Source organism: Bubalus kerabau, chromosome 19 (genome assembly GCF_029407905.1).
Source record: "Bubalus kerabau isolate K-KA32 ecotype Philippines breed swamp buffalo chromosome 19, PCC_UOA_SB_1v2, whole genome shotgun sequence".
Lineage (NCBI taxonomy): Eukaryota > Metazoa > Chordata > Mammalia > Artiodactyla > Bovidae > Bubalus > Bubalus kerabau.
Window position 1 is genome coordinate 54,695,446 of NC_073642.1, and position 27,198 is coordinate 54,722,643.

General features: G+C 38.1%; 1 protein-coding gene and 1 pseudogene across 21 annotated transcripts in view; both read right to left on the reverse strand.

Moving 5' to 3' along the window:
• The window catches only part of LOC129633627 (craniofacial development protein 2-like), a 472,452-nt gene that overhangs the window by 422,682 nt on the left and 22,572 nt on the right, over positions 1-27,198 (reverse strand). For 3 of the 21 annotated variants that reach the window (XM_055555449.1, XM_055555435.1, XM_055555448.1), the window contains exon 2: positions 4,856-4,957. The exons of the other annotated variants lie outside the window; for them this stretch is intronic. In XM_055555449.1, coding sequence (XP_055411424.1) covers positions 4,856-4,957 — 102 coding nt within the window. The remainder of the gene's footprint in view (positions 1-4,855; positions 4,958-27,198) is intronic. 21 annotated transcript variants of the gene reach the window in all.
• The window catches only part of LOC129634473 (14-3-3 protein zeta/delta-like), a 40,116-nt pseudogene continuing 19,944 nt past the window's right edge, over positions 7,027-27,198 (reverse strand).

The window sequence follows — 27,198 nt, forward strand, 5'->3', positions numbered from 1 at the left end:
ATTTACTAATTAAGGTGATTTTAAGACTTACATGTCCTCCAAGCAGCACATAGCCCAAACAATAAGACGTTTACTCAAGTTATCTTCCAGGAATTTGGAGTCACCTCCAAATCCAAGCACAAGTTGAGCTGAGAGTCAGCTGTGTCAAGTTCTAGTTGAGCTGATGAAGACTGGATAGGACCACTGACCATCCAACTGGACATGCAGGAGTGTCCACTCAGCGATCTTTTGAATGTGCAGAGACCTATAGCTGAGTTATGCCTGAGCAGAACAATGATTACTCCACTTTTTTTCAACCACGTTTTCCCATGCTCTCCATGCCTCGGACCACCCTGCTTCTTCATTCTTTATACCACAAATACTACAAGCCCCTTGCCTTAGGGGAGGCTGACTTGAGACCTTTTCTCCCATCTCCTCACTGGGATATCTTGCCAATTAACTCTCTTTCTGCCCTAAACTTCAGTGTCTCAGCATTTTGGCTTACTGTGCATCAGGCAAAACAAACCTGGTTTCGCAATAATATCCATGGAGATCCATTTTTACTATAGTCTTGTAATTTCTCTAATTCTTAAGTACCCACAACAACTATATCTACAATAGGAACCAATTTCTTCTCCTATCCCACACCAGGAAAAATCAATATGCAGGTAGTTTTCTCTGCTTAGATATAGATGCAGTTTTAACACAAGTCCTTGCAAAGCCACAATATAGAAAAGGTACTATGTATAACATTTCCACATCTCCATATTGGTCACCTCAAGATGAAGATAACTCTCAACAAATTAGTTATAGGGGGAACATACTTCAACACATGAATGCCAGGAGAAATATCAATAACCTCAGATATGCAGATGATACCACTCTAATGGCAGAAAGTGAAGAGGAATAAAAGAGTCTCTTGATGAAGGTGAAAGTGGAGAGTGAAGAAGCTGGCTTAAAACCCAACATACAAAAAATGAAGATCATGGCATCCAGTCCCATCACTTCATGGCAAATAGATGGAGAAACAATGAAAACAGTGACAGACTTTATTTTCTTGGGCTCCAAAAATCACTGCAGACGGTGACTTCAGCCATGAAATTAAAAGATGCTTGCTCCTTGGAAGAAAAGCTATGACAAACCTAGACAGCATATTAAAAAGCAGAGACATTACTTTGCCAACAAAGGTCCATCTAGTTAAAACTATGGTTTTCCCAGTAGTCATGTATGGATGTGAGAGTTGGACCATAAAAAAGGCTGAGCGCCGAAGAATCAATGCTTTAAAATTATGGTGCTGGAGAAGACTCTTGAAGAGTCCCTTGGACAGCAAGGAGATCAAACTAGTCAATCCTAAAGGAAATCAACTCTGAATATTAATTGGAAAGACTGATGCTAAAGCTCCAATACTTTGGCCACCTGATACAAAGAGCTGATCCTTGGTTAAATTTACTTCTAGGTGTTTTATTCTTTGTGATGCAACTATAAATGGAATTGTTCTCTTAATTTATTCTTCTGATATTTTGCTATTAATGTAAAGAAATGTAACTGATCTTGATATTGATTTTGCATCTTGCAACTTTACTAAATTTGTTTTTGTAATTAGTTCTAAGCATTTATGTGGCGTCTTTAGGGTGGGGGAAAAAAGGACCCTGATGCTGGGAAAGATTGAAGTCAAGAGCTGAAGGGGTGACAGAGGATGAGATGGTTGGATGGCATCACCAACTCAATGGACATGAGTGTGAGTAAACTCCAGGACATAGTGAAAGACAGGGAAGTCTGGCATGCTGCAGTCCATGGGGTTGCAAAGGGTTGGATACAACTGAGTGACTGAACAACCACCACCACCTCAACATAATAAGTCATACACAACAAGCCCACAACTAACATTATACTCAATGGTAGAAAGCTAAAAGCTTTTCCTCTAAGGTCAGGAATAAGACAAGGATGCCCACTTTCACCATTCTTATTCAACATAGCACATGAAACCTTAGACATAAATTAGACAAGAAAAATAAGTAAGATGTATCCAAATTAGAAAGGAAGAAATAAAACTGTAACTATTTGCAGTTGACATGATAACTATATATAGAAAACCCTAAAGATGCCACATAAATGCTTAGAACTAATTACAAAAACAAATTTAGTAAAGTTGCAAGATGCAAAATCTATATCAAGATCAGTTACATTTCTTTACACTAATAGCAAACTATCAGAAGAATAAATTAAGAGAACAATCCCATTTACAGTTGGATCACAAAGAATAAAACATCTAGAAGTAAATTTAACCAAGAATGTGAGACTTGTACTCAAAATTGTAAGACATTGATGAGAGAAATTGAAGTCAACACAAAGAAATGGAAAGCTATGTAATGCTCATGGACTAGAGGAATTAATACTGTTAAAATGCCCATGCTACACAAAAGCAATTTACAGATTCCGTGCAATCTCTATCAAAATTCCAATGGCATTTTTCACATAAATAGAACAATCTGAAAATTTGTTTGGAACCACAAAAGACCCTGAATAGTCAAAGCAATCTTGAGAAAGAGTAAAGCTAAAGGCATCAAGTTTAGTGATTTCAAACTATGTGACAAAGCTATATTACTCAAAACAGGATGGTACCAGCATAAAAAGAGACACATAGATCCATGAAACAGAATAGAAAGCCCAGAAATAAACCCATACATAAACAGTCAATTAATTTATGCCAAAGGAGCCAAACTAGACAATGAGAAAAGACAATCTCTTCAATAAATCATGTTGGAAAACTGGACAGCCACATGCAAGAGAATGAAACTGAACCCAAATCTTGGGCAAATATACAAGAATCAACTCAAAATGGATTAAAGACTTGAATATGAGACTTGGAACCATATTACTTCTAGAAGAAAATAGACGAAAAGTTCCTTGACACTGGTCTTGGTGATGATTTTTTGGATTTAATACCAAACTCAGGAATAAACAAGTGGTACTACATCACCGCAAAGGAAACTATCAACAAAGTAAAAAAGCAACCATTCGAATGGGAAAAAATATTTGAGAATCATATATCTGATAAAGGGTTAATATCCAAAATATATAAAGAACTCATATAGCTCAATAGCAAAAAAAAAAAAAAAAAAAAAAGACAAATAATCTGATTAAGAAATGGGCAGAGGATCTGAACAGACATGTTTCCAAAGAAGGCATACAGATGGCCAACAGATCCATGAAATTGTCCTTGACATCATAATTATTAGGGAAAAGTGAATGCATGGCAAAAACCACCACAATATTGTAGAGTAATTAGCCTCCAATTAAAATAAATAAATAAAATTTTTTAAAAATAAAAATTGAAAAAATTAAATTATCACCTCACCTTATAAAATGTTAAAATGCTTATTATCAAAAAGATAAGAAATAACAAGTGTTCACGAGGATATAGAGAAAAGGGAACCCATGTGATCTGTTAGTGGGAATGTAAATTGGTGTAACTACTATGGAAAACAGCATGGAGATTTCTCAAAAAATTAGAAATATACCTAACATATGATCTAGAAATTCCACTTTCAGATATTTATCCAAAGGGAGCAAAGCACTAACTTGAAAAGTTATCTGCACTCCCAGGCTCACTGCAACATTATTTATAATAGTCAAAACATGGAAGGAAACTAAGTGTCCATCAGTGGATAAATGAATGAAGAAAATATGGAAATATGTATATATACAATGGAATATTACTTAGCTATAAAAAAAAAGAAAACCTTGCAACAACATGGACAGAACTTGAGAACATTATGCTAAGTGAACTAAATCAGACAGAGAAAGACATTCTGTACAATGTCACTTATATGTAGATGCTAAAAAGCAGCAAGAATAAGGGAAAAAAATGAATGTGTGGATACAGAGAACAGGTTGGTGGTTTCCAAAGGCAGGGGTTGGGGGAATGGGTGAAATGGATGAAGGGCATCAAAAGATACAAATCCAGTTATAAAATAAATAATTCATGGGATATAACACACAGCATGGAAACCATAGTTAATAATATGGTATAGGCATACCTTGTTTTACAGCACTTGAATTTATTGTACTTGACAAATATTACATTTTTTCTGTTTTATTGTTGCTTGGATTTTGGTTTGTTTTTTGTTTTTTGTTTTTTTTGGTAACACTATATTTAAAATGGATTACCAACAAGGACATACTATATAGCATAGGAAATTCTGCCCAATGTTATGTGGCAGCTTGGGTAGGAGGGGAGTTTAGGGGAAAATCAGTTCAGTTCAGTTCAGTTCAGTCAGTTCAGCCTTCCTAGGGCCCACTTGACTTTGCATTCCAGGATGTCTGGCTCTAGGTGGATGATCACCATCGTGATTATCTGGGTCGTTATCTTGTTTGTATAGTTCTGTGTATTCTTGTCACCTCTTCTTAATATATTCTGCATCTGTTAGGTCCATACCATTTCTGTCCTTTATTGTGCCCAATTTTGCATGAAATGTTCCCTTGGTATCCCTAATTTTCTTGAAGAGATCTCTACTCATTCCCATTCTATTGTTTTCCTCTATTTCTTTGCATTGATCACTGAGGAAGGCTTTCTTTTCGCTCCTTGCTATTCTTTGGAACTCTGCATTCAGATGGATATGTCCTTCTTTTCCCCTGGCCTTTCTCAGCTATTGTAAGGCCTCCTCCTTCGACAACCATTTGCCTTTTTGCATTTCTTTTTCTTGAGAATGGTCTTGATTCCTGCCTCCTGTACAATGTCACAAACCTCCATCCATAGTTCTTCAAGCACTCTGTCTATCTGATCTAATCCCTTGAATCTATTTTTCCCTTCCACTGTATAATCGTAAGGGATTTGATTTAGGTCATACCTGAATGGTCTGGTGTTTTTCCTTACCTTCTTCAATTTAAGCCTGAATATTGCAATAAAGAGGTCATGATCTGAGCCACAGTCAGCTCCTGGTCTTGTTTTTGCTGTATAGAGTTTCTCCATCTTTGGCTGCAAAGAATAATCAATCTGATTTCAGTATTGACCATCTAGTGATGTTACATTTTTTTACAAGAATGAAGGTTTGTTGCAACCCTTCATTCTCAGATGATGGTTAGCATTTTTAGCAATAAAGTATGTTTTAATTAAGGTATATACATTATTTTTTACACATAATGCTGTTGCATACTTAATAGACTCTACTAAGCATAGTAATCTGGCTGGAAGAAACACAAGCTGGAATCAAGATTGCCAGGAGAAATATCAATAACCTCAGATATGCAGATGACACCACCCTTATGGCAGAAAGTGAAGAGGAACTCAAAAGCCTCTTGATGAAAGTGAAAGAGGAGGGTGAAAAAGTTGGCTTAAAGCTCAACATTCAGAAAATGAAGATCATGGCATCTGGTCCCATTACTTCATGGGAAATAGATAGGGAAACAGTGGAAACAGTGTCAGACTTTATTTTTCTGGGCTCCAAAATCACTGCAGATGGTGACTGCAGCCATGAAATTAAAAGACGCTTACTCCTTGGAAGGAAAGTTATGACCAACCTAGATAGCATATTCAAAAGCAGAGACATTACTCTGCCAACAAAGGTTCGTCTAGTCAAGGCTATGGTTTTTCCTGTGGTCATGTATGGATGTGAGAGTTGGACTGTGAAGAAGGCTGAGCACCGAAGAATTGATGCTTTTGAACTGTGGTGTTGGAGAAGACTCTTGAGAGTCCCTTGGACTGCAAGGAGATCCAACCAGTCCATTCTGGAGGAGATCAGTCCTGGGATTTCTTTGGAAGGAATGATGCTAAAGCTGAAACTCCAGTACTTTGGCCACCTCATGCGAAGAGTTGACTCATCGGAAAAGACTCTGATGCTGGGAGGGATTGGGGGCAGGAGGAGAAGGGGACGACAGAGGATGAGATGGCTGGATGGCATCACTGACTTGATGGACGTGAGTCTGAGTGAACTCCAGGAGTTGGTGATGGACAGGGAGGCCTGGTGTGCTGCAATTCATGGGGTCGCAAAGATTCGGACATGACTGAGCAACTGAACTGAACTGAAGTATAGTATAAACATAACTTTTATATACTCTGGGAAACCAAAAAATTTGTGTGACACAATATTGTCAGTTAAGTTGCTCAGTCATGTCTAACTCTTTGTGACCCCATGGACTGTAGCATGTCAGGCTTCCCTGTCCATCACCACCTCCCAGAGCTTGCTCAAACCCATGTCCATCCAGTCATCCACTGAGTTGGTGATTCCATCCAATCACCTCATCCTCTGTCATCCCCTTCTCCTCCTGCCTTCAATCTTTCCCAGCATTAGGGTCTTTTCCAAGGAGTCAGTTGTTCACATCACTATATTGTAATTTCACTTTGTTGTTGTGGTCTGGAACTGAGCTGATGAAAACTCCAAGATATGCCTGTATTGTATACTTGAAAATTACTACAACAGTACAAGTTCTCAACCCAAGAAAAAAAAAATTAACTATATATGGTGAGGGATATCTACTAGATTTATTGTGGTAAATGTTTTACAATATATACACATATCAAATTGCTATGTTGTACACCTTAAAACTAATGTTTGATGTCAATTATATCTCAATTTTAAAAATCTAATTGATAATAGCCAAATGATAAAATACTTAGGAAAATGTGATAAAGGTTCAAAACCTATCTGAAGAAATAACAAAACCTTATTAAAGCAAGATAAAATATCTTGTTAAAATAGCTGAATAAATGGAAAACTAAATCAGGTCTGAATGTAAAATTTCAAAATAAGAAAGAGAAAGAAAGAAAAGGTAAATTTCTAAATATTAACTGATTATATTCCCCTAACATTAAACAAAAAACTTTATGGGAAAAAATAGAAATTGAAATAAAATTAATATACACTTGTCCAAAAAAATCTATTTGTGGGGCAGTATGGATAACAAATGTGTAAATTTCAAAATGCGATAGATGAGAGTTGGGAGGCTGGGTAATTTGCCCCTCCTTCTCCTGTTTCAACACTTGGGCATCCAGTGTTCACAATGTCAAGTTACCTCTCATGCTTCTCATGTTAGGCATGCCTATCATGCCTAGCATGTTACCATGCTACCTGTGTGATTCTTAAATGTATGAAGTTCAGCAATGGCATCATCAAAAGCTGACAATCTATTGACAGATTAATATATAAAGAAAATAAGGTATACATATATAATAGAATAGTATTCAGCCATTAAAAAGAGAGAAATTATACCATTTGCAACAATATGGATGGAACTCGAGGGCATTGTGCTAGTTAAATAAGTCAGATTGAGAAAGAAAAAAAAAATATATATATATATCTTTATATACATATATATCTTTATATATATATATCTTTATATACATATATCTCACTTACACGTGAAATTAAAATAAATTCATATAAACAGAGTCAGACTTGTGGTTGCTAGGGGGAGGGTAATTGAGTAAAGATAGTTAATTGGCACAAACCTCCAGTTATAAGATAAATAACATATATTTATTTTCTAACATGTTGTCTAATCTACAACATGATGACTATAGTTAATATTGTATTGTGTATTTAAAAGCTGTAAGAGAGGAAATCTTAAAAGTTCTCATCACAAGGAAAAAAAGTGTAACTATGTGAGGTGATAAATGTTTGCTCAGCTTATTGTGGTAATCATTTTGTAGCATATGCATTTTTCAAAATTTCATGTTGTACACCTTAACATAGAGTGTAATATGTCAATTATATTTCAATAAAGCTGTAGGGGAAAATAGCTCTCTTTGCAAGAGAGCAGGCTTTCTCCAGGAAGTTCAGAATTGCACAATAGCACACAGAGAATTTACAGCCCAGACCCAATACAATAGGATGTTTTTGGTTGCATTTTCTTTTTCTGACTTGAAAAGCTTCTTGGTAGGCTTGCTGTGACTGATCCATAATCCTTTCTTGTTGTCACCAGCAGTAACCTGAACCAAGTAACAGTAGTAGTCTCCTTTCATTTTCAAGTAAATGACTTTGTCTGGGCTTGTGAAACACTAGGGATGAAGGTTTTGTTGTTGTTGTTGTTGTTATTCAAAGGAGACAGTAAATCACTTGCAGATATCTCAGAGCTCACTGTCGCCTTTCTCTCTGTTTTCTCAAGCCATTGGAACCTTCCCTCATTTTCTCAGCACTTGAGACAACCCTCCAAGATGATCTATGGGCTCCTGCAACATTTTCATAAGCAACTGAGAGATTAATTCAGCTTCTTGTTCAGACTTCATGAAGGCCGCCATGTCAACGTATCACTCAGCTTGCTTGCCCAGTTTGACTTTTGCACCAGTATATTTTCAACAGTGACTGGAAGTTTGAGCCAGAGGTGGGTCATAGTGGATGGAGAGGGATTCTGCTGTCTCTGAGCATTGGCAGTGGCAAGGCTAAAATTGTCCCTGGATCCTGCTACACACAGATTCTATTTTCAATTTTTAGCAAAGTAAATATGAAAGCAGTAATAATTGTATTACGTCCTCATCCTTCAGTTTGTTAGGTAGTTAGAATAGGGAAAAGGAGTCCAAAATAGTGAAGGCTAAAAGATAAGAAAGAGAAAAGCCCACAAAAATAGAACAAAGGAAGGTCAAAGGAAGGTCCAAGGACTGGAGTGAGGACTCCTGACTAAACCCAATTTGCATAGGGCAGGTCCAGGGGGAAGGAAAAAACATATAAAAAGAGGAGCCAAAGGGCTCTCTTGCTTGCTCGTGCTCACGCTCTTGCTCTGGGGTGCTCTTCTCTTCACGTCTTTGGATAGATGTGCCCTCACGCCTCAAAGACAGATTTTCCTGCTATCTTCTAAATAAAATAGAGCTGTAACTCTGAGCTGTAACACTGATTTGTCTAAGAGCTATAACACGGTGCGCTATAACACAGTCTGTCCAAGACCCGAGAGCTGCGACATGCCGAGGGGGCTTTAATGTCCATCACTCCAAATCTTTGTTGTGATGAGACAAAAACCAAGGAGCATACACTCCCCTGACAAATTCATCAGAGCAGCTTCTTTTTCCTTGTGGAAGAGAATTCCAAACTGAACCCATGAACTCTTGCAGAAATTGAACTCAGAAAGTGATAAATATTTATCCCATCACCAACCTTTTCAGTAAAATTCTCTAGCCTTTTACAGAGTTTGGGAATAATTCTTAGTTATTCAGGTGACTGCCTTGGGTGTCTCTGCTTCCTTCTAAATCACTGTTACCATAAGTACAGTATTTGAATAAAAATCAGCTTTTTCTCTATCTACATTTTTCTTTTAAAAATCCTTGAAACCTCTGTAGTTACAACAGTTGTATATAATACAACAAAGGTATAATTATGTATTAGCATTGTCTCTAATTAACTACATAGCTTAATTCTTAAATTTACCTATGCCGGACAAAGAATGTTGCCTGTTACATCAATAAACAATAGATGTTACAACCATCAAGCCACTGGCCACTGCAACAGACCCCATCATCCAAGGGGATTCAGATTGGAGAAAGGAGGATACTAGCCCTAGATAGTTCAAGTGCAAATCAAAGGAATGATTTCAATGAGTTTAGACTCTTGCATCTCTCATGCATCATAAACTACTAAATTCATGAACTTGAGATGCCTGGTGTTTCTTTAACAGTAATCTTTCCATGTTCTGACTACCTGTTTTATTTATTTGTTCTTTTGGCAAAGCTCTTGTATATTCTGGCTCCTTCCTCACCTCTTCAGAATAGTCCCTCAGGGCTATCTGAGACTCCTTTCCTGAGCTTAAGTCCTCAGTATCTCTGCTAAATAAAACATAATTCTTAAGTTTTAGGTTGTGCACCTTTTTTTTTAGTCAACACCTAATTAATGCAAAATTTTCCAAAAAATTGAATGTTTTTCTTAAAAGTAACTGGCACTATGGTTTACTACCCTATGTTAGAAGAATAAGCAAAACTTAAATCTTTTCAAATATATAATTTCAACATGATAATTTAGCAAAATGTGGCATGACAATTTGAAATTAACATGTAACTTGTAATTTTATACATTAAAAATGCACAAAATATTTGATAACTTTTTTAACCTATTCTAATAAAGCCAACTGTGTTAATGATTAAAGTTAGATATATTAAAAAGATCAAAAAAAGCCCATTTAGCTGTCCAGAAAAGAATCATTATCACAAAACCAAATCATCAAAAATGACAATGAGACTCAAATAGAATTTACTGTATTATGCTACAGTATTTCTCCTTAAAACAAATAAAATTGCATGTATTTTCATATAAACAGACATCACAGACTCTTCCTGTAAGTTATTAAGTTATTGCTTTGTATCATGATGGTAAGTAAGGTAAGTGAAAGTCACTCAGTTGTGTCTGACTCTTTGTGACCCAATGAACTATACGGTCCATGGAATTCTCCAGGCAGAATACTGGAGTGGGTAGGTTTTCCCTTCTCCAGTGGATCTTCCCAACCCAGGAATCAAACCAGAGTCTCCTACATTGCAGGCAGATTCTTTACCAGCTGAGCTACTAGGGGAGCCCCCAGTTTAAGCCCTGTTTAGACTATAAACTCCTGATTTCCCTTAGAGCAAGTACTTTAGAAGGCTTTCCATCATAAACTATTTATCTGTCCCTTTGAGATATAAATTTTCTCCTAGTCTTTTGCCCATTTTACAACTCTTTCTTTCTTACAATGTCTTTCTCAAGAACCTGGGAATCATCCTTTTGCAATTTAATCATCAAGAAGGACAAGGATCCTAACTCCCAGTCTTCGTGGGAAGATAGAAGTCTATCTTTGATAAGCACCATTAGCAAACACAGATGGCCTAACACACTGAACAACCTCCTCTGAAGTCCTCCAATACTTTTCCATCAGCTCAGCAAAGGGCTTAAAAATCCTCTGGCCTCTATTTCCCAGGTTTGGGTTAAATCTCTCTACCCTATTGCAACAGCCTTGAATAGCACCTTTCTTTCCTGTTTAACTCTGTCCAGCATAATTTTTCTTTGACATTGTCTATAGAATTTTTCACTGTATCCAAGAAATGTGTTCATTAATTGCCAACTATCTGCAAGGTCCTATCTTGGGCACTATCAAAATGAATGTTCCCCCTTAGAGGTTATATTTGAATATAAATACAGAGGGTCTTAATCAAGACTACAATTTAGAATAAGTTTTGCTCCAGTGTTTTCAGATTCTTTTTTTTTTATTACCTTCTCTAGCTAAAATGGATGGAGGGGCCTGGTAGGCTGCAGTCCATGGGGTCGCTAGGAGTCAGATACGACTGAGCGACTTCACTTTCACTTTTCACTTTCATGCATTGGAGAAGGAAATGGCAACCCACTCCAGTGTTCCTGCCTGGAGAATCCCAGGGACGGGGAGCCTGGTGGGCTGCCATCTATGGGGTCGCACAGAGCCGGATACAACTGAAGCGACTTAGCAGCAGCAGCAGCAGCAGCAGCTAAAATGAGTACATTTTCCCTCCTTCCAGGTACTTCAGAAAAACACATGGAGTTGCAGAATGAAAAACAAAGTCCAAATCCTCTAGTGTAACTGATTTGTTTTCTTAAAAGTGTTATGGTTTTAGATTTTATATTTAGGTCTATAATTCACTTTGTATTAATATTTTATATAATGCAAATTCAAGATTAGACTTGTTTTTGGCACAGAAGTATCCAATTATTCCAGGCTACTTCTTGAAAGCAATGATCCTGTCTCCAGTTCATTGCCTTTGTGTTTTTGTCATCTATCAACTTTTCATATTTATGAGACTATTTCTAGATCCTTAAATTCCACTGATTTGCTTAACTTTATGCCAATATCCCAGTCTTGATGTTGTAGCTTTACAATAAACCTTGAAATCAGGTTGTATTAGCCATTCACTTCTTTTCTTTATTAAGCATCTTTAAATTTGGGGGTGACATGTATTTCTTAAGGTCCCCAGAGAAAGAGGACAAAGCAAAGCTATCTAGACATGAGAAGACATTTTTGGTCTAAGCCATTTTGTGATCTAAAGGTGGTCACAACACTTGTCCTTGAACAGGTCTCAGCAATTAATGACTCTAAGGGAACAAAAGAGTGCAGAAACATTGCCTATTTTCAGACAAGAAAGTTGTTCTCCAGTCATTCAGCTGGGTCCCACTCTTTGCAATCCCATGGACTACAGCGCACCAGGCTTTCCTGTCTTCACTATCTCCCCGAGTTTGCTCAAACTCATGTCCATTGACTAGGGGATACCATCCAACCAACTCATCCTCTGTTGTCCCCTTCTCCTCCTGCCCTCAATCTTTTCCAGCATCAGGGTCTTTTCCAATAGTTGGCTTTTCCCATCAGGTGGCCAAAGTGTTGGAGCTTCAGTTTCAGCATCAGTCCTTCCAGTGATTATTCAGGATAGATTTCCTATAGGATTGGCTGGCTTGATCTCCTTGCTCTCCGACACCACAGTTCGAAAGTATCATTTCTTTGGTACTCAGTCTTTTCTTTGGTACTCAGTCCTCTTTATCATCCAACTCTCACATCTGTAGGTGACTACTGGAAAAACCATAGCTTTGACTAGATGTAACTTTGTCGGTAAAAAGTAATGTCTCTGCTTTTTAATATGCTGTCTACATGTGTCATAACTTTTCTTTAAAGGAGCAAGTGTCTTTTAATTTCATTTCTGCAGTCACCATCCGCAGTGATTTTGGAGCCCAAGGAAATAAAGTCTGTCACTATTTCCATTGTTTCCCCATCTATTTGCCATGAAGTGCTGGGACTGGATGCCATGAACTTCATTGTTTTGAATGTTGAGTTTTAAGGCAGCTTTTTCACTGTCCTCGTTCATCTACATCAAGAGGCTATTGGTTCCTCTTCACTTACTGCCATTAGGGTGGTATCATCTGCATATCTGAGGTTATTGATATTTCTCCTGGAAATCTTGATTCCAGCTTGAGCTTCAGCCAGTCCAGCATTTTGCATGATGTACTCTGCAGATAAGTTAAATAAGCAGGGTGATAATATATAGCCTTGGGCTTCCCTTGTGGATCAGCTGGTAAAGAATCCGCCTGCAATGTGGGATACCTGGGTTCAATCCCTGGGTTGGGAAGATCCCCTGGAGAAGGGAAATGCTACCCACTCCAGTATTCTGGCCTGTAGGATTCCATGGAACGTATAGTCCATGGGGTCTCAAAGAGTCAGACATGACTGAGCGACTTTCATTTTCACTTTCTTTCACTCTGCATATAAGTTAAATAAGTAAAATGATAATAATATACAGCCTTGACATACTCCTTTCCAATTTTGAACTAGTTCATTGTTCCATGTCTGGTTCTAACTGTTGCTTCTTTTCCTGCATACAGGTTTTTCGGGAGGCAGGTAAAGTGGTCTGGTATTCCCAGCTCTAAGCATTTTCCACAGTTTGTAGTGATCCACACAGTCAAAGGCTTTAGCATAGTCAATGAAGACATTTTTCTGGAGTTCCCTTGCTTTTTCTATGATCCAACAGATGTTGGCAATTTGATCTCTGGCTCCTCTCCCTTTTCTAAATCCAGCTTGTACATCTGGAAGCTCTTTGTTCATGTATTGTTGGAGCCTGGCTAGCATGTGAAATGAGTGCAATTGTGTGATATTTTGAACATTCTTTGGCATTGCCCTTCTTTGGGGATGGAATGAAAACTGACTTTTTATAGTCCTGTGGCCACTGCTGAGTTTTCAAATTTGCTGTCTATTGAGTGTAGCACCTTAACAGCATCATTTTTTAGGATGCAAAATAACACAGCTAGAATTCCATCACCTCCATCAGCTTTGCTCATAGTGATGCTTCTTAAAGCCCTCTTCACATCATCTTCCAGGATGTCTGGCTATAGGTGAGTGATCACACCACCATGGTTATCCTGGTCTTTAAGACCTTTTCTGTACAGTTTTTCTGTGTATTCTTGCCACCTCTTTTTAATGTCTTCTGTTTCTGATAGATACATACCATTTCTGTCTTTTTTTGCGCCCATCTTTCCATGAAATGTTCCCTTGGTATCTCCAATTTTCTTGAAGAGATCTCTAGTCATTCCCATTCTGTTGTTTTCCTCTATTTCTTTGCACTGTTCACTTAAGAAGGCTTTCTTATTTCTCCTTGCTATTCTTTGGAACTCTGCATTCAGATGGGTATATCTTTCCTTTTTACCTTTGCCTTTCACTTCTCTTTTTTTCTCAGCTATTTGTTAAGTCCTCCTCAGACAAGCATTTTGCCTTTTTGCATTTCTTTTTCTTGGGGATGGTCTTAATCACCGCCTCCTGTACAATGTTATAAACCTCTGTCCTCAGTCTCCAGGCACTCTCTCAGATCTAATCTATTTGTTACTTCCACTGTATAATCAAAAGGAATTTGAGTTAGGTCATACCAGAATGGCCTAGTGGCCTTCCCTACTTTCTTCAATTAAAGTCTGAATTTTGCAATAAAGAGTTCATGATTTGAGCCACACTCAGCTCCCAGTCTTGCTTTTGCTGACTGTATAGAGCTTCTCCAACTTTGGTTGCAAAGAATATAATCAATCTGATTTCAGTATTGACTATCTGGTGATGTCCACATGTAGAGTCGTCTCTTGTGTTGTTGGAAGAGGGTGTTTGCTATGACCTATGCGTTCTCTTGGCAAAACTCTTTTAGCCTTTGCCCTGCTTTAATCTGTACTCCAAGGCCAACCTTGCCTGTTACTCCAGGTATCTCCTGCCTTCCTATTTTTGTATTCCAGTCCCCTATGATGAAAAGGACATCTTTTTTTCTTTCTTTCTTTCTTTTTTTTTTTTTTTTTTTTTTTTTTGGTGTTAGTTCTAGAATGTCTTGTAGGTCTTCACAGAACTGTTCAACTTCAGGTTCTTCAGCATTACTGGTTGGGGCACAGACTTGGATTACTGTGATATTGAATGGTTTGCCTTGGAAATGAACAGAGATCATTTTGTCATTTTTGAGATTGCACCCAAGTACTGCATTTCAGACTCTTGTTGACTATGAGGGCTACACCATTTCTTCTAAGGGATTCTTGCCCACAGTAATAGATAATATAATGACCATCTGAATTAAATTCTCCTGTCCCCATCCATTTTAGTTCACTGATTCCTAAATATCTGATTTAGGACACTGATTCCTAAAATGTCTATGTTCATTCTTGCCACTTTTTGTTTGACCACTTCCAATTTACCTTGATTCATGGACCTAACATTCCAGTTTCCTATGCAATATTGTTCTTTACAGTATTGGACTTTACTTTCACCACCAGGCACACCCACAACTGGGTGTTTTTTCCACATTATCTCAGCCTCTTCATTCCTTCCAGAGCTATTTCTCTGCTCTTCTCCAGTAGCATATTGGATACGTATCAACCTGGGGAGGGGTGGGGGTGGGTGTGGTTCATCTTTCAATTCATCTTTTTGCCTTTTGTACTGTTCATGGGGCTCTCAAGGCAAGAATGCTGAAGTGGTTTGCAATTCCCTTCTCTAGTGGACCACATTTTGTCAGAACTCAGACACAAAAATAATCATATTGAAAGTGTTATTCACTCAGTTGTGCCTCACTCTTTGTGACCCCTACAGACTATAGCCTGCCAGGCTCCTCTGTTCATGGGATTCTTGAGGCAAGAATACTTGTAAGTAAGTATTAGTCACTCAGTCGTGCCTGACTCTTTGTGGCCCCATGGACTGCAGCCCACCAGGCTCCTCTGTCCATTCCAGGCAAGGATACTGGAGTGAGTTACCATTTCCTTCTCCAGGGGATCTTCCCAAGCCAGGGATCAAACCCGTGTCTCCTGCACTGCAGGCAGATTCTTTACCAACTGAGCTACAAGGGAAGAGTGGGTTGCTATTTTGTTCTCCAAGGTATCTTCATGACCCAGGGATCGAACCTGGATCTCCTGCATTGTAATTGGATTCTTTACCATCTGAGCCACCAGGGAAGCCCTTAATAATGGTAAAGATAATATTAATATATCAGTTGTAAAGACTCCCAGTTCTGTTTCAGTGGTAAAGGTTAGCCTAAAGTGCTCGACCACCAAACAACTGAAAATGAAGGAAAGATGATGGGATCTCTTCTGACCCTTCTCAAAGTTATGATTTCAATAAACTAAAGCTTAGACTCTGAATATGTTTTTCTTTTTTTGTATGATAGTTTAATTTTTTTTAACTTTACAATATTGTATTGGTTTTCATGAATGTGTATGCTTGTGTGTGTTCAATCATGTCCAACTCTGTGACCCCATGGACTGTAGCCCACCAGGCTCCTCAGTCCATGGAATTTTCTAGGCAAGAATACCGAAGTGGGTTGCTGTGTCGTACTCCTGGGCATCTTCCCAACCCAGGTTTCACACCCATGTTTCCTGCATTGGCAGATGGATTCTTTACCACTGTGCTATCTGGGAAGCCAGAATGTATGTGTACTTTTAGCTTAAAACTTCACCAACTTTGTTGTTCAGGGAGACACCACTTGAGAAAGATCCCTGGTGTTCTCCTTGTTTGTTGCAAATAACAATGCCTCCCTTCTCATAATCTTTCACTAAGTTGTCTTTTGACTCAATACCCATAAAGAGGCAAACCCCGTTTTGGAATAACAGTTCCTTAGCATTACAATATGAATTTTAAAATCAGATTGACAGTTTCTACCAAAACAAATCTGCTCAGATTTTAACTGTAATTTTGTTGACAATATTGATCTTTCTGGCCATGAAAATGATATCTCTTTCCATTTATTTAGGCTTTCTTTAATTTCTCTAAGTAACATTTTATAGTTTTAATGTATATATCTTACACATTGTCAGATTTATCTCTAAGTATTGAATAACTTTGATGCTATAAGTGGCATAGTTTTTCTTATTCTGGTGCATGAATATTTATTGCTAGGATATCAAAATACAATTATTCTTATGAATTGACCTTGTTCCTGAAAACATATTTACTAGCTTTAATATAAAGCTGGATAGAAATAGTGACAAACATCCTTGATTTCTGTCATAGGGGAAAGCATTCCATCCTAATCACTGGGGGAAAGCTTTCCTTCTTTCATCAGGATGTATTATGTTAGCAGTAGGATTTTTGTAGATGTCTTTATCAAGTTGAAGTAAGTTTCCTTCAATTCCCAGTTAGCTGATAGCTTTATCAGCAGGCATGTTGGATTTTTATCAGTTGCATTAATTTGAATCCTTTCTTGATAAAGTCAGGAAATAAATTCACACCCACCCAACACACTTATACACACATAAGTGAACAAAATAAAAATAACTATTTTCACCATGTCGTGTCTTTTTTTTTTTTTCATTCCACTTAAGGCCCTAGTCGGAGAAGGCAATGGCACCCCACTCCAGTACTCTTGCCTGGAAAATCCCATGGACAGAGGAGCCTGGTAGGCTGCAGTCCATGGGGTCGCTAGGAGTCGGACACGACTGAGTGACTTCACTTTCACTTTTCACTTTCATGCATTGGAGAAGGAAATGGCAACCCACTCCAGTGTTCTTGCCAAGAGAATCCCAGGGATTGGGAAGCCTGGTGGGCTGCCGTCTATGGGGTCGCACAGAGTTGGACATGACTTAGCAGCAGCAGCAGAAGGCCCTAGTACTAACTCCTGTTCCTCCAGGGTCTCTGTATCGTACTTGTCCTGTCCATTTCAATCTAACACCACACTCTGTCACCTCACTTTTCATTTGCTCTCAGAACATGTATTAATAGGCATTCGTCACTCTGAGTACTGCTGAAGCCAAGAACAAGTATCATTCCCCTTATGTCTGTCATTGCCCAGAACCACTGTTTTCTCAACCTGCCCTGTCCCTTTTGCCCCACAGTCTGACCTAAATAAGCCTAGCTAGACTGTAAAAAGTTTGATAACATCAATAAAATATAATGATATTAGGAATTCTTTTACTTTTGAGAGAGAACACATAAAGTTTAGGGAAGCAGGAAGAAAGGATACAGAAGACAACCTCAGGGGAAAAGTAATGTTTTTCAACTGAAGACAATATAATTTAGTATAACTTGTTATCTTTTGTAAGTGAAACCAAGTAGGACCCTGTGGGTCTCCTGGGCATGAAAGCCTTTCTGTGCCCCCCACTCCCCCACCATTCCTTGTTTGTAGGAGGCAGACTCCAGCCTCCATGACCTACCCTAAGTCCCAGTAGGTAGATGCAGACAGTTGTTAATCAGGGAAGGGAAGGGCTGCAGAGACAAGGGAGGATCCGCCAAGAAACAATAGTGCAGCCTTGGGGCGGGTCCTGGTTCCACCTCAGGGGATACATATCAAACAACATCTTTGACTCCCTTACAGAATTAAAACCCCCAACAAACGAAGATGCTAGCATTCTTCACTTCAGACAAGACCACCTGAGGCCAGGTTAAAGGACCAGAGAAGCTCATCAAGTGACTTCCTGACAAACGGTTAAAGGGGTGTAGGACCATGTTGTTGCTGTTCAGTGACCAGGTGACTAAATACTTAAGGGTGGCAAATTTTCCTACTTTGCAGAACACTTGTCTTTCTATTTCAAAATTCAAAAAACATTCAACATTCAAAAAATTAAGACTATTTTTTTTAAAGTAGTGATAAATAACTCCAACAATATTAGAACCTCTTTAAAGGTAGGGAACATATTTATTTTCATCTTTATCTTTAAACTCTGGGAGGGATCTGGCCTATTATTAAGAGATTCAATAACTATCTACTGAGTTCATAAATGAATTAGAGGATGAATAAACAAAATAGTAAATAGATTTAATACAAATGAAGATATTCTATGGCATCACAGAAATCTAACAGTCACATCTCTTTTATATAGGCACACTTTTTCACGGTTTATTTTCTTTTTAGAAATAATATAGATTATATGACATATTAATAATTAATTATCTCAAACATACTGTTAATCAGAACTCATGTCTTCCTTCCTAATCGATTTCATGACTCAATCCTAAATTATCCATGGTAAAAAGGTACTGGATCTAAGACAAAGGTGTCTGAAATTCTACAACCAAATTTTAGCTCTGAGACTATTCTTAGAAAACAGGTTGGACATAAAAAAATCAAGCCATTTAACTTATCTCAGTTTTCAAAATAAATAAATCTGTTTATCTTAATAGGAATGAGAAGATGCCATGAACATTTTTTAAATATGTGGCTTAGTTTCCAAATGATGCTGATGCTGTTAAAGAGATGCTGTTAAAGTGCTGCACTCAATATGCCAGCAAATTTGGAAAACACAGCAGTGGCCACAGGACTGGAAAAGGTCAGTTTTCATTCCAATACCAAAGAACGTTCACACTACTGCACAATTGCACACATCTCACACGCTAGCAAAGTAATGCTCAAAATTCTCCAAGTGAGGCTTCTACAGTACATGAAACGAGAACTTCCAGAGGTTGAAGCTGGATTTAGAAAAGGCAGAGGAACCAGAGATCAAATTGCCAACATCTGCTGGATCATAGAAAAAGGAAAAGAGTTTCAGAAAAACATATACTTCTGCTTTATTGAATACACCAAAGATTTTGACTATGTGGATCACACAGAATGGAAAATTCTTAAAGAGATGGGATACCAGACCACCTTACCTGCCTTCTGAGAAATTTGTATGCAGGTTAAGAAGCAACAGTTAGAACCGGACATGGAACAAATTGGGTTTGGATGGCAACAAACGGTCTGGTTCCAAATTGGGAAAGGAGTACGTCAAGGCTGTATATTGTCACCCTGCTTATTTAACTTACATGCAAAGTAACTCATGCAAAATGCTGGGCTGGATGAAGCACAAGCTGGAATCAAGATTGCCAGGAGAAAGATCAATAACCTCAGATTGCAGATGACACCACCCTTATGGCAGAAAGCGAAGCCTCTTGATTTAAATGAAAGAAGAGAGTGAAAAAGTTGGCGTAAAGCTCAACATTCAAAAAACTAAGACCATGGCATACAGTCCCATCAATTCATGGCAAATAGATGGGGAAACAGTGGAAACAGTGACAGACTTTATTTTCTTGGGCTCCAAAATCACTTCAGATGGTAACTGCAGCCATGAAATTAAAAGACGCTTGCTCCTTGGAAGAAAAGCTATGACCAACCTAGACATCATATTAAAAAGCAGAGACCTTACTTTGCCAACAAAAACAAGGGTCCCTCTAGTCAAAGATATGGTTTTTCCCGTATTCATGTATGGATGTGAGAGTTTGACTATAAAGAAAGCTGAGTGCCAGAGAACTGATGCTTTTGAACGCTGGTGTTAGAAAAGATTCTCCAGAGTCCCTTGGACTGCAAGGAGATCCAACCAGTCCATCCTAAAGGAAATCAGTCCTGAATATTCATTGGAAGGGCTGATGCTGAAGCTGAAGCTCTTATACTTTTGCCACCTGATGTGAAGAACTGACTCATTGGAAATGACCCTGATGCCGGGAAAGATTGAAGGCAGGAAGAGAAGGGGACAACAGAGAATGAGATGGTTGGATGGCATCACCAACTGGATGGACATGAGTTTGAGCAAGCTCCGAGAGTTAATGATGGACAGGGAAGCCTGGCGTGCTGCAGTCCATGGGGTCTCAAAGAGTCGTACTTGACTGAATGATTGAACTGAAGTTAGCTTCCAGGTAGCTTAGTAGTAAAGAACCCACCTGTCAATGAAGGAAACGTGGGTTCAATCCCAGGTACAATCCCTGGGTCGAGAAGATGCCCTCAAGGAGAAATGGAAACCCACTCCAGTATTCTTGCCTGGAAAATTCCATGGACAGAGGAGACTCACAGGCTACAGTCCATAGGGTCAGAGAGTCAGACATAGCGACTAAACAATTAACAACAGAGACAATGCTTATTTATTTACCCAATTATTTCATATTCTTTCAAGCACAGCTAAGCTTCACTTCCCAGGCTCCCTGCATCTAGAGATCATCATATGAACAATTCTCACCTAAAGAATATGAGTACTTGGGGACACATTGCTTCTAGCCCAAGGACATGAAGAACAAGTAACTAAGTTCTTTTTTTTTTTTTTTTTAATTTTATTTTATTTTTAAACTTTACATAACTGTATTAGTTTTGCCAAATATCAAAATGAATCCGCAACAGGTATACATGTGTGCCCCATCCTGAACCCTCCTCCCTCCTCCCTCCCCATTCCATCCCTCTGGGTCGTCCCAGTGCACCAGCCCCAAGCATCCTGTATCGTGCACCAAACCTGGACTGGCAACTCGTTTCATACATGATATTTTACATGTTTCAATGCCATTCTCCCAAATCTTCCCGCCCTCTCCCTCTCCGACAGAGCCCATAAGACTGTTCTATACATCAGTGTCTCTTTTGCTGTCTCGTACACAGGGTTATTGTTACCATCTTTCTAAATTCCATATATATGCGTTAGTATACTGTATTGGTGTTTTTCTTTCTGGCTTACTTCACTCTGTATAATAGGCTCCAGTTTCATCCACCTCAGTAGAACTGATTCAAATGTATTCTTTTTAATGGCTGAATAATACTCCATTGTGTATATGTACCACCGCTTTCTTATCCATTCATCTGCTGATGGACATCTAGGTTGCTTCCATGTCCTGGCTATTATAAACAGTGCTGTGATGAACATTAGGGTACCCATGTCTCTTTCCCTTCTGGTTTCCTCAGTGTGTATGCCCAGCAGTGGGATTGCTGGATCATAAGGCAGGTCTATTTCCAGTTTTTTAAGGAATCTCCACACTGTTCTCCATAGTGGCTGTACTAGTTTGCATTCCCACCAACAGTGTAAGAGGGTTCCCTTTTCTCCACACCCTCTCCAGCATTTATTACTTGTAGACTTTTGAATCGCAGCCATTCTGACTGGTGTGAAATGGTACCTCATAGTGGTTTTGATTTGCATTTCTCTGATAATGAGTGATGTACAGCATCTTTTCATGTGTTTGTTAGCCATCTGTATGTCTTCTTTGGAGAAATGTCTATTTAGTTCTTTGGCCCATTTTTTGATTGGGTCATTTATTTTTCTGGAGTTGAGCTGTAGGAGTTGCTTGTATATTCTCGAGATTAGTTGTTTGTCAGTTGCTTCATTTGCTATTATCTTCTCCCATTCTGAAGGCTGTCTTTTCACCTTGCTAATAGTTTCCTTTGATGTGCAGAAGCTTTTAAGGTTAATTAGGTCCCATTTGTTTATTTTTGCTTTTATTTCCAATATTCTGGGAGGTGGATCATAGAGGATCCTGCTGTGATGTATGTCAGAGAGTGTTTTGCCTATGTTCTCCTCTAGGAGTTTTATAGTTTCTGGTCTTACGTTGAGATCTTTAATCCATTTTGAGTTTATTTTTGTGTATGGTGTTAGAAAGTGTTCTAGTTTCATTCTTTTACAAGTGGTTGACCAGAGTTCCCAGCACCACTTGTTAAAGAGATTGTCTTTAATCCATTGTATATTCTTGCCTCCTTTGTCAAAGATAAGGTGTCCATATGTGCGTGGATTTATCTCTGGGCTTTCTATTTTGTTCCATTGATCTATATTTCTGTCTTTGTGTCAGTACCATACTGTCTTGATAACTGTGGCTTTGTAGTAGAGCCTGAAGTCAGGTAGGTTGATTCCTCCAGTTCCATTCTTCTTTCTCAAGATCGCTTTGGCTATTCGAGGTTTTTTGTATTTCCATACAAATTGTGAAATTATTTGTTCTAGCTCTGTGAAGAATGCTGTTGGTAGCTTGATAGGGATTGCATTGAATCTATAGATTGCTTTGGGTAGTATACTCATTTTCACTACATTGATTCTTCCAATCCATGAACATGGTATATTTCTCCATCTGTTAGTGTCCTCTTTGATTTCTTTCACCAATGTTTTATAGTTTTCTATATATAGGTCTTTAGTTTCTTTAGGTAGATATATTCCTAAGTATTTTATTCTTTCCGTTGCAATGGTGAATGGAATTGTTTCCTTAATTTCTCTTTCTGTTTTCTCATTATTAGTGTATAGGAATGCAAGGGATTTCTGTGTGTTGATTTTATATCCTGCAACTTTACTATAGTCATTGATTAGTTCTAGTAATTTTCTGGTGGAGTCTTTAGGGTTTTCTATGTAGAGGATCATGTCATCTGCAAACAGTGAGAGCTTTACTTCTTCTTTTCCAATTTGGATTCCTTTTATTTCTTTTTCTGCTCTGATTGCTGTGGCCAAAACTTCCAAAACTATGTTGAATAGTAATGGTGAAAGTGGGCACCCTTGTCTTGTTCCTGACTTTAGAGGAAATGCTTTCAATTTTTCACCATTGAGGATAATGTTTGCTGTGGGTTTGTCATATGTAGCTTTTATTATGTTGAGGTATGTTCCTTCTATTCCTGCTTTCTGGAGAGTTTTGATCATAAATGGATGCTGAATTTTGTCAAAGGCTTTCTCTGCATCTATTGAGATAATCATATGGTTTTTATTTTTCAATTTGTTAATGTGGTGTATTACATTGATTGATTTGCAGATATTGAAGAATCCTTGCATCCCTGGGATAAAGCCCACTTGGTCATGGTGTATGGTCTTTTTAACGTGTTGTTGGATTCTGATTGCTAGAATTTTGTTAAGGATTTTTGCATCTATGTTCATCAGTGATATTGGCCTGTAGTTTTCTTTTTTTGTGGGATCTTTGTCAGGTTTTGGTATTAGGGTGATGGTGGCCTCATAGAATGAGTTTGGAAGTTTACCATCCTCTGCAATTTTCTGGAAGAGTTTGAGCAGGATAGGTGTTAGCTCTTCTCTAAATTTTTGGTAGAATTCAGCTGTGAAGCCGTCTGGACCTGGGCTTTTGTTTGCTGGAAGATTTTTGATTACAGTTTCAATTTCCGTGCTTGTGATGGGTCTGTTAAGATTTTCTATTTCTTCCTGGTCGAGTTTTGGAAAGTTGTACTTTTCTAAGAATTTGTCCATTTCTTCCTCGTTGTCCATTTTATTGGCATATAATTGTTGATAGTAGTCTCTTATGATCCTTTGTATTTCTGTGTTGTCTGTTGTGATCTCTCCATTTTCATTTCTAATTTTATTGATTTGATTTTTCTCCCTTTGTTTCTTGATGAGTCTGGCTAATGGTTTGTCAATTTTATTTATCCTTTCAAAGAACCAGCTTTTGGTTTTGTTGATTTTTGCTATGGTCTCTTTTGTTTCTTTTGCATTTATTTCTGCTCTAAGTTTTAAGATTTCTTTCCTTCTACTAACCCTGGGGTTCTTCATTTCTTCCTTTTCTAGTTGCTTTAGGTGTAGAGTTAGGTTATTTATTTGACTTTTTTCTTGTTTCTTGAGGTGTGCCTGTATTGCTATGAACTTTCCCCTTAGGACTGCTTTTACCGTGTCCCACAGGTTTTGGGTTGTTGTGTTTTCATTTTCATTCGTTTCTATGCAAATTTGGATTTCTTTTTTGATTTCTTCTGTGATTTGTTGGTTATTCAGCAGCGTGTTGTTCAACCTCCATATGTTGGATTTTTTAATAGTTTTTCTCCTGTAATTGAGATCTAATCTTACTGCATTGTGGTCAGAAAAGATGCTTGGAATGATTTCTATTTTTTTGAATTTACCAAGGCTAGCTTTATGGCCCAGGATGTGATCTACCCTGGAGAAGGTTCCATGTGCGCTTGAGAAGAAGGTGAAATTCATTGTTTTGGGATGAAATGTCCTATAGATATCAATTAGGTCTAACTGGTCTATTGTATCATTTAAAGTTTATGTTTCCTTGTTAATTTTCTGTTTAGTTGATCTATCCATAGGTGTGAGTGGGGTATTAAAGTCTCCCACTATTATTGTGTTATTGTTAATTTCTTCTTTCATACTTGTTAGCATTTGTCTTACATACTGCGGTGCTCCCATGTTGGGTGCATATATATTTATAATTGTTATATCTTCTTCTTGGATTGATCCTTTGATCATTATGTAGTGACCATCTTTGTCTCTTTTCACAGCCTTTGTTTTAAAGTCTATTTTATCTGATATGAGTATTGCTACTCCTGCTTTCTTTTGGTTCCTATTTGCATGGAAAATCTTTTTCCAGCCCTTCACTTTCAGTCTGTATGTGTCCCCTGTTTTGAGGTGGGTCTCTTGTAGACAACATATATAGGGGTCTTCTTTTTGTATCCATTCAGCCAGTCTTTGTCTTTTGGTTCGGGCATTCAACCCATTTACGTTTAAGGTAATTACTGATAAGTATGACCCCGTTGCCATTTACTTTATTGTTTTGGGTTCGAATTTATACACCATTTTTGTGTTTCCTGTCTAGAGAATATCCTTTAGTATTTGTTGGAGAGCTGGTTTGGTGGTGCAGAATTCTCTCAGCTTTTGCTTGTCTGAAAAGCTTTTGATTTCTCCTTCATACTTGAATGAGATCCTTGCTGGGTACAATAGTCTGGGCTGTAGGTTATTTTCTTTCATCATTTTAAGTATGTCTTGCCATTCCCTCCTGGCTTGAAGAGTTTCTATTGAAAGATCAGCTGTTAGCCTTATGGGTATTCCCTTGTGTGTTATTTGTTGTTTTTCCCTTGCTGCTTTTAATATTTGTTCTTTGTGTTTGATCTTTGTTAATTTGATTAATATGTGTCTTGGGGTGTTTTGCTTTGGGTTTATCCTGTTTGGGACTCTCTGGGTTTCTTGGACTTGGGTGATTATTTCCTTCCCCATTTTAGGGAAGTTTTCAACTATTATCTCCTCAAGTATTTTCTCATGGTCTTTCTTTTTGTCTTCTTCTTCTGGGACCCCTATGATTCGAATGTTGTAGCATTTAATATTGTCCTGGAGGTCTCTGAGATTGTCCTCATTTCTTTTCATTCATTTTTCTTTTGTCCTCTCTGATTCATTTATTTCTACCATTCTATCTTCTAATTCACTAATCCTATCTTCTGCCTCTGTTATTCTACTATTTGTTGCCTCCAGAGTGTTTTTAATTTCACTTATTGCATTATTCATTATATATTGACTTTTTTTTATTTCTTCTAAGTCCTTGTTAAACCTTTCTTGCATCTTCTCAATCCTTGCCTCCAGGCTATTTATCTGTGATTCCATTTTAATTTCAAGAGTTTGGATCAATTTCACTATCATTATTCGGAATTCTTTATCAGGTAGATTCCCTATCTCTTCCTCTTTTGTTTGGTTTGGTGGGCATTTATCCTGTTCCTTTATCTGCTGGCTATTCCTCTGTCTCTTCATCTTGTTTAAATTGCTGAGTTTGGGGTGTCCTTTCTGTATTCTGGCAGTTTGTGGAGTTCTCTTTATTGTGGCGTTTCCTCGCTGTGTGTGGGTTTGTACAGGTGGCTTGTCAAGGTTTCCTGGTTAGGGAAGCTTGTGTCGATGTTCTGGTGGATGGAGCTGTATTTCTTCTCTCTCCTTTCGAAGAGTTGGGCTGCTTTTCTGGGTGCCTGATGTCCTCTGCCGGCATTCAGAAGTTGTTTTGTGGAATTTACTCGACGTTTAAATGCTCTTTTGATGAATTTGTGGGGGAGAAAGTGTTCTCCCCATCCTACTCCTCCGCCATCTTGGCTCCTCCTCCAGAACAAGTAACTAAGTTCAAGGTGGAAATGTTTGGGCCTCATAGTCCCTACCTGGAAAGGAGCTGTGTGGGACAGCAACTCAAACTACAACTTGTTGCCTTAGCAGAAAGTACACCTTTGTTATTTAAAAACACTGAGGTTAAGAGTTTCTTTTTTTTTTTTCCTCCTCAGCATAGCTAGAGCTACCCTAATAAGTTTAAAACTCTCTAAATATAAGTAGAAAGAGGCTGGAAAGCTTTTTAGAATGTAGGAAATTTTGTATAAACCACAGAAGTCAGTTTTGGTCCACGGCCCACTCATTAGAAACCAGATGTCATTTGATTTTGTGCTTTCTTGTGCCATATTAGTGGTCTTTGGGTGACCAGGGATATACTTTCACAATTCCTTTTGATCAAATCATGTTGACAAGGTATGTCCTTTAGATACTCCTCATACCAACAAAGAGGGTCTATATTATATCTTCTTGCTATTTTGGATCATTCATTTATTTGATATACTATATGCTGAAGCTCCTATACTTCAGCCACCTGATGAGAAGGGATCATTCATTGGCAAAGACCCTGATGCTGGAAAAGACTGAAGGCAGGAGGAGAAGGGAATGACAGAGGATTAGATGTTTGGATAGTATCATTGACTTGATAGATATGAGTTTGAGCAAGCTTCAAGATTTGTTGATGGACAGGGAAACCTGGCATGCTGCAGTCCATGGGGTTTCAAAGAGTCAGACACGACTGAGTGACTGAACTGAACTGAACTAAAAATTAAGTAAAATAATCCAAACTGTTGGAATAACTATGATTGCAATAAGTATAATTTGAGGAATGTGC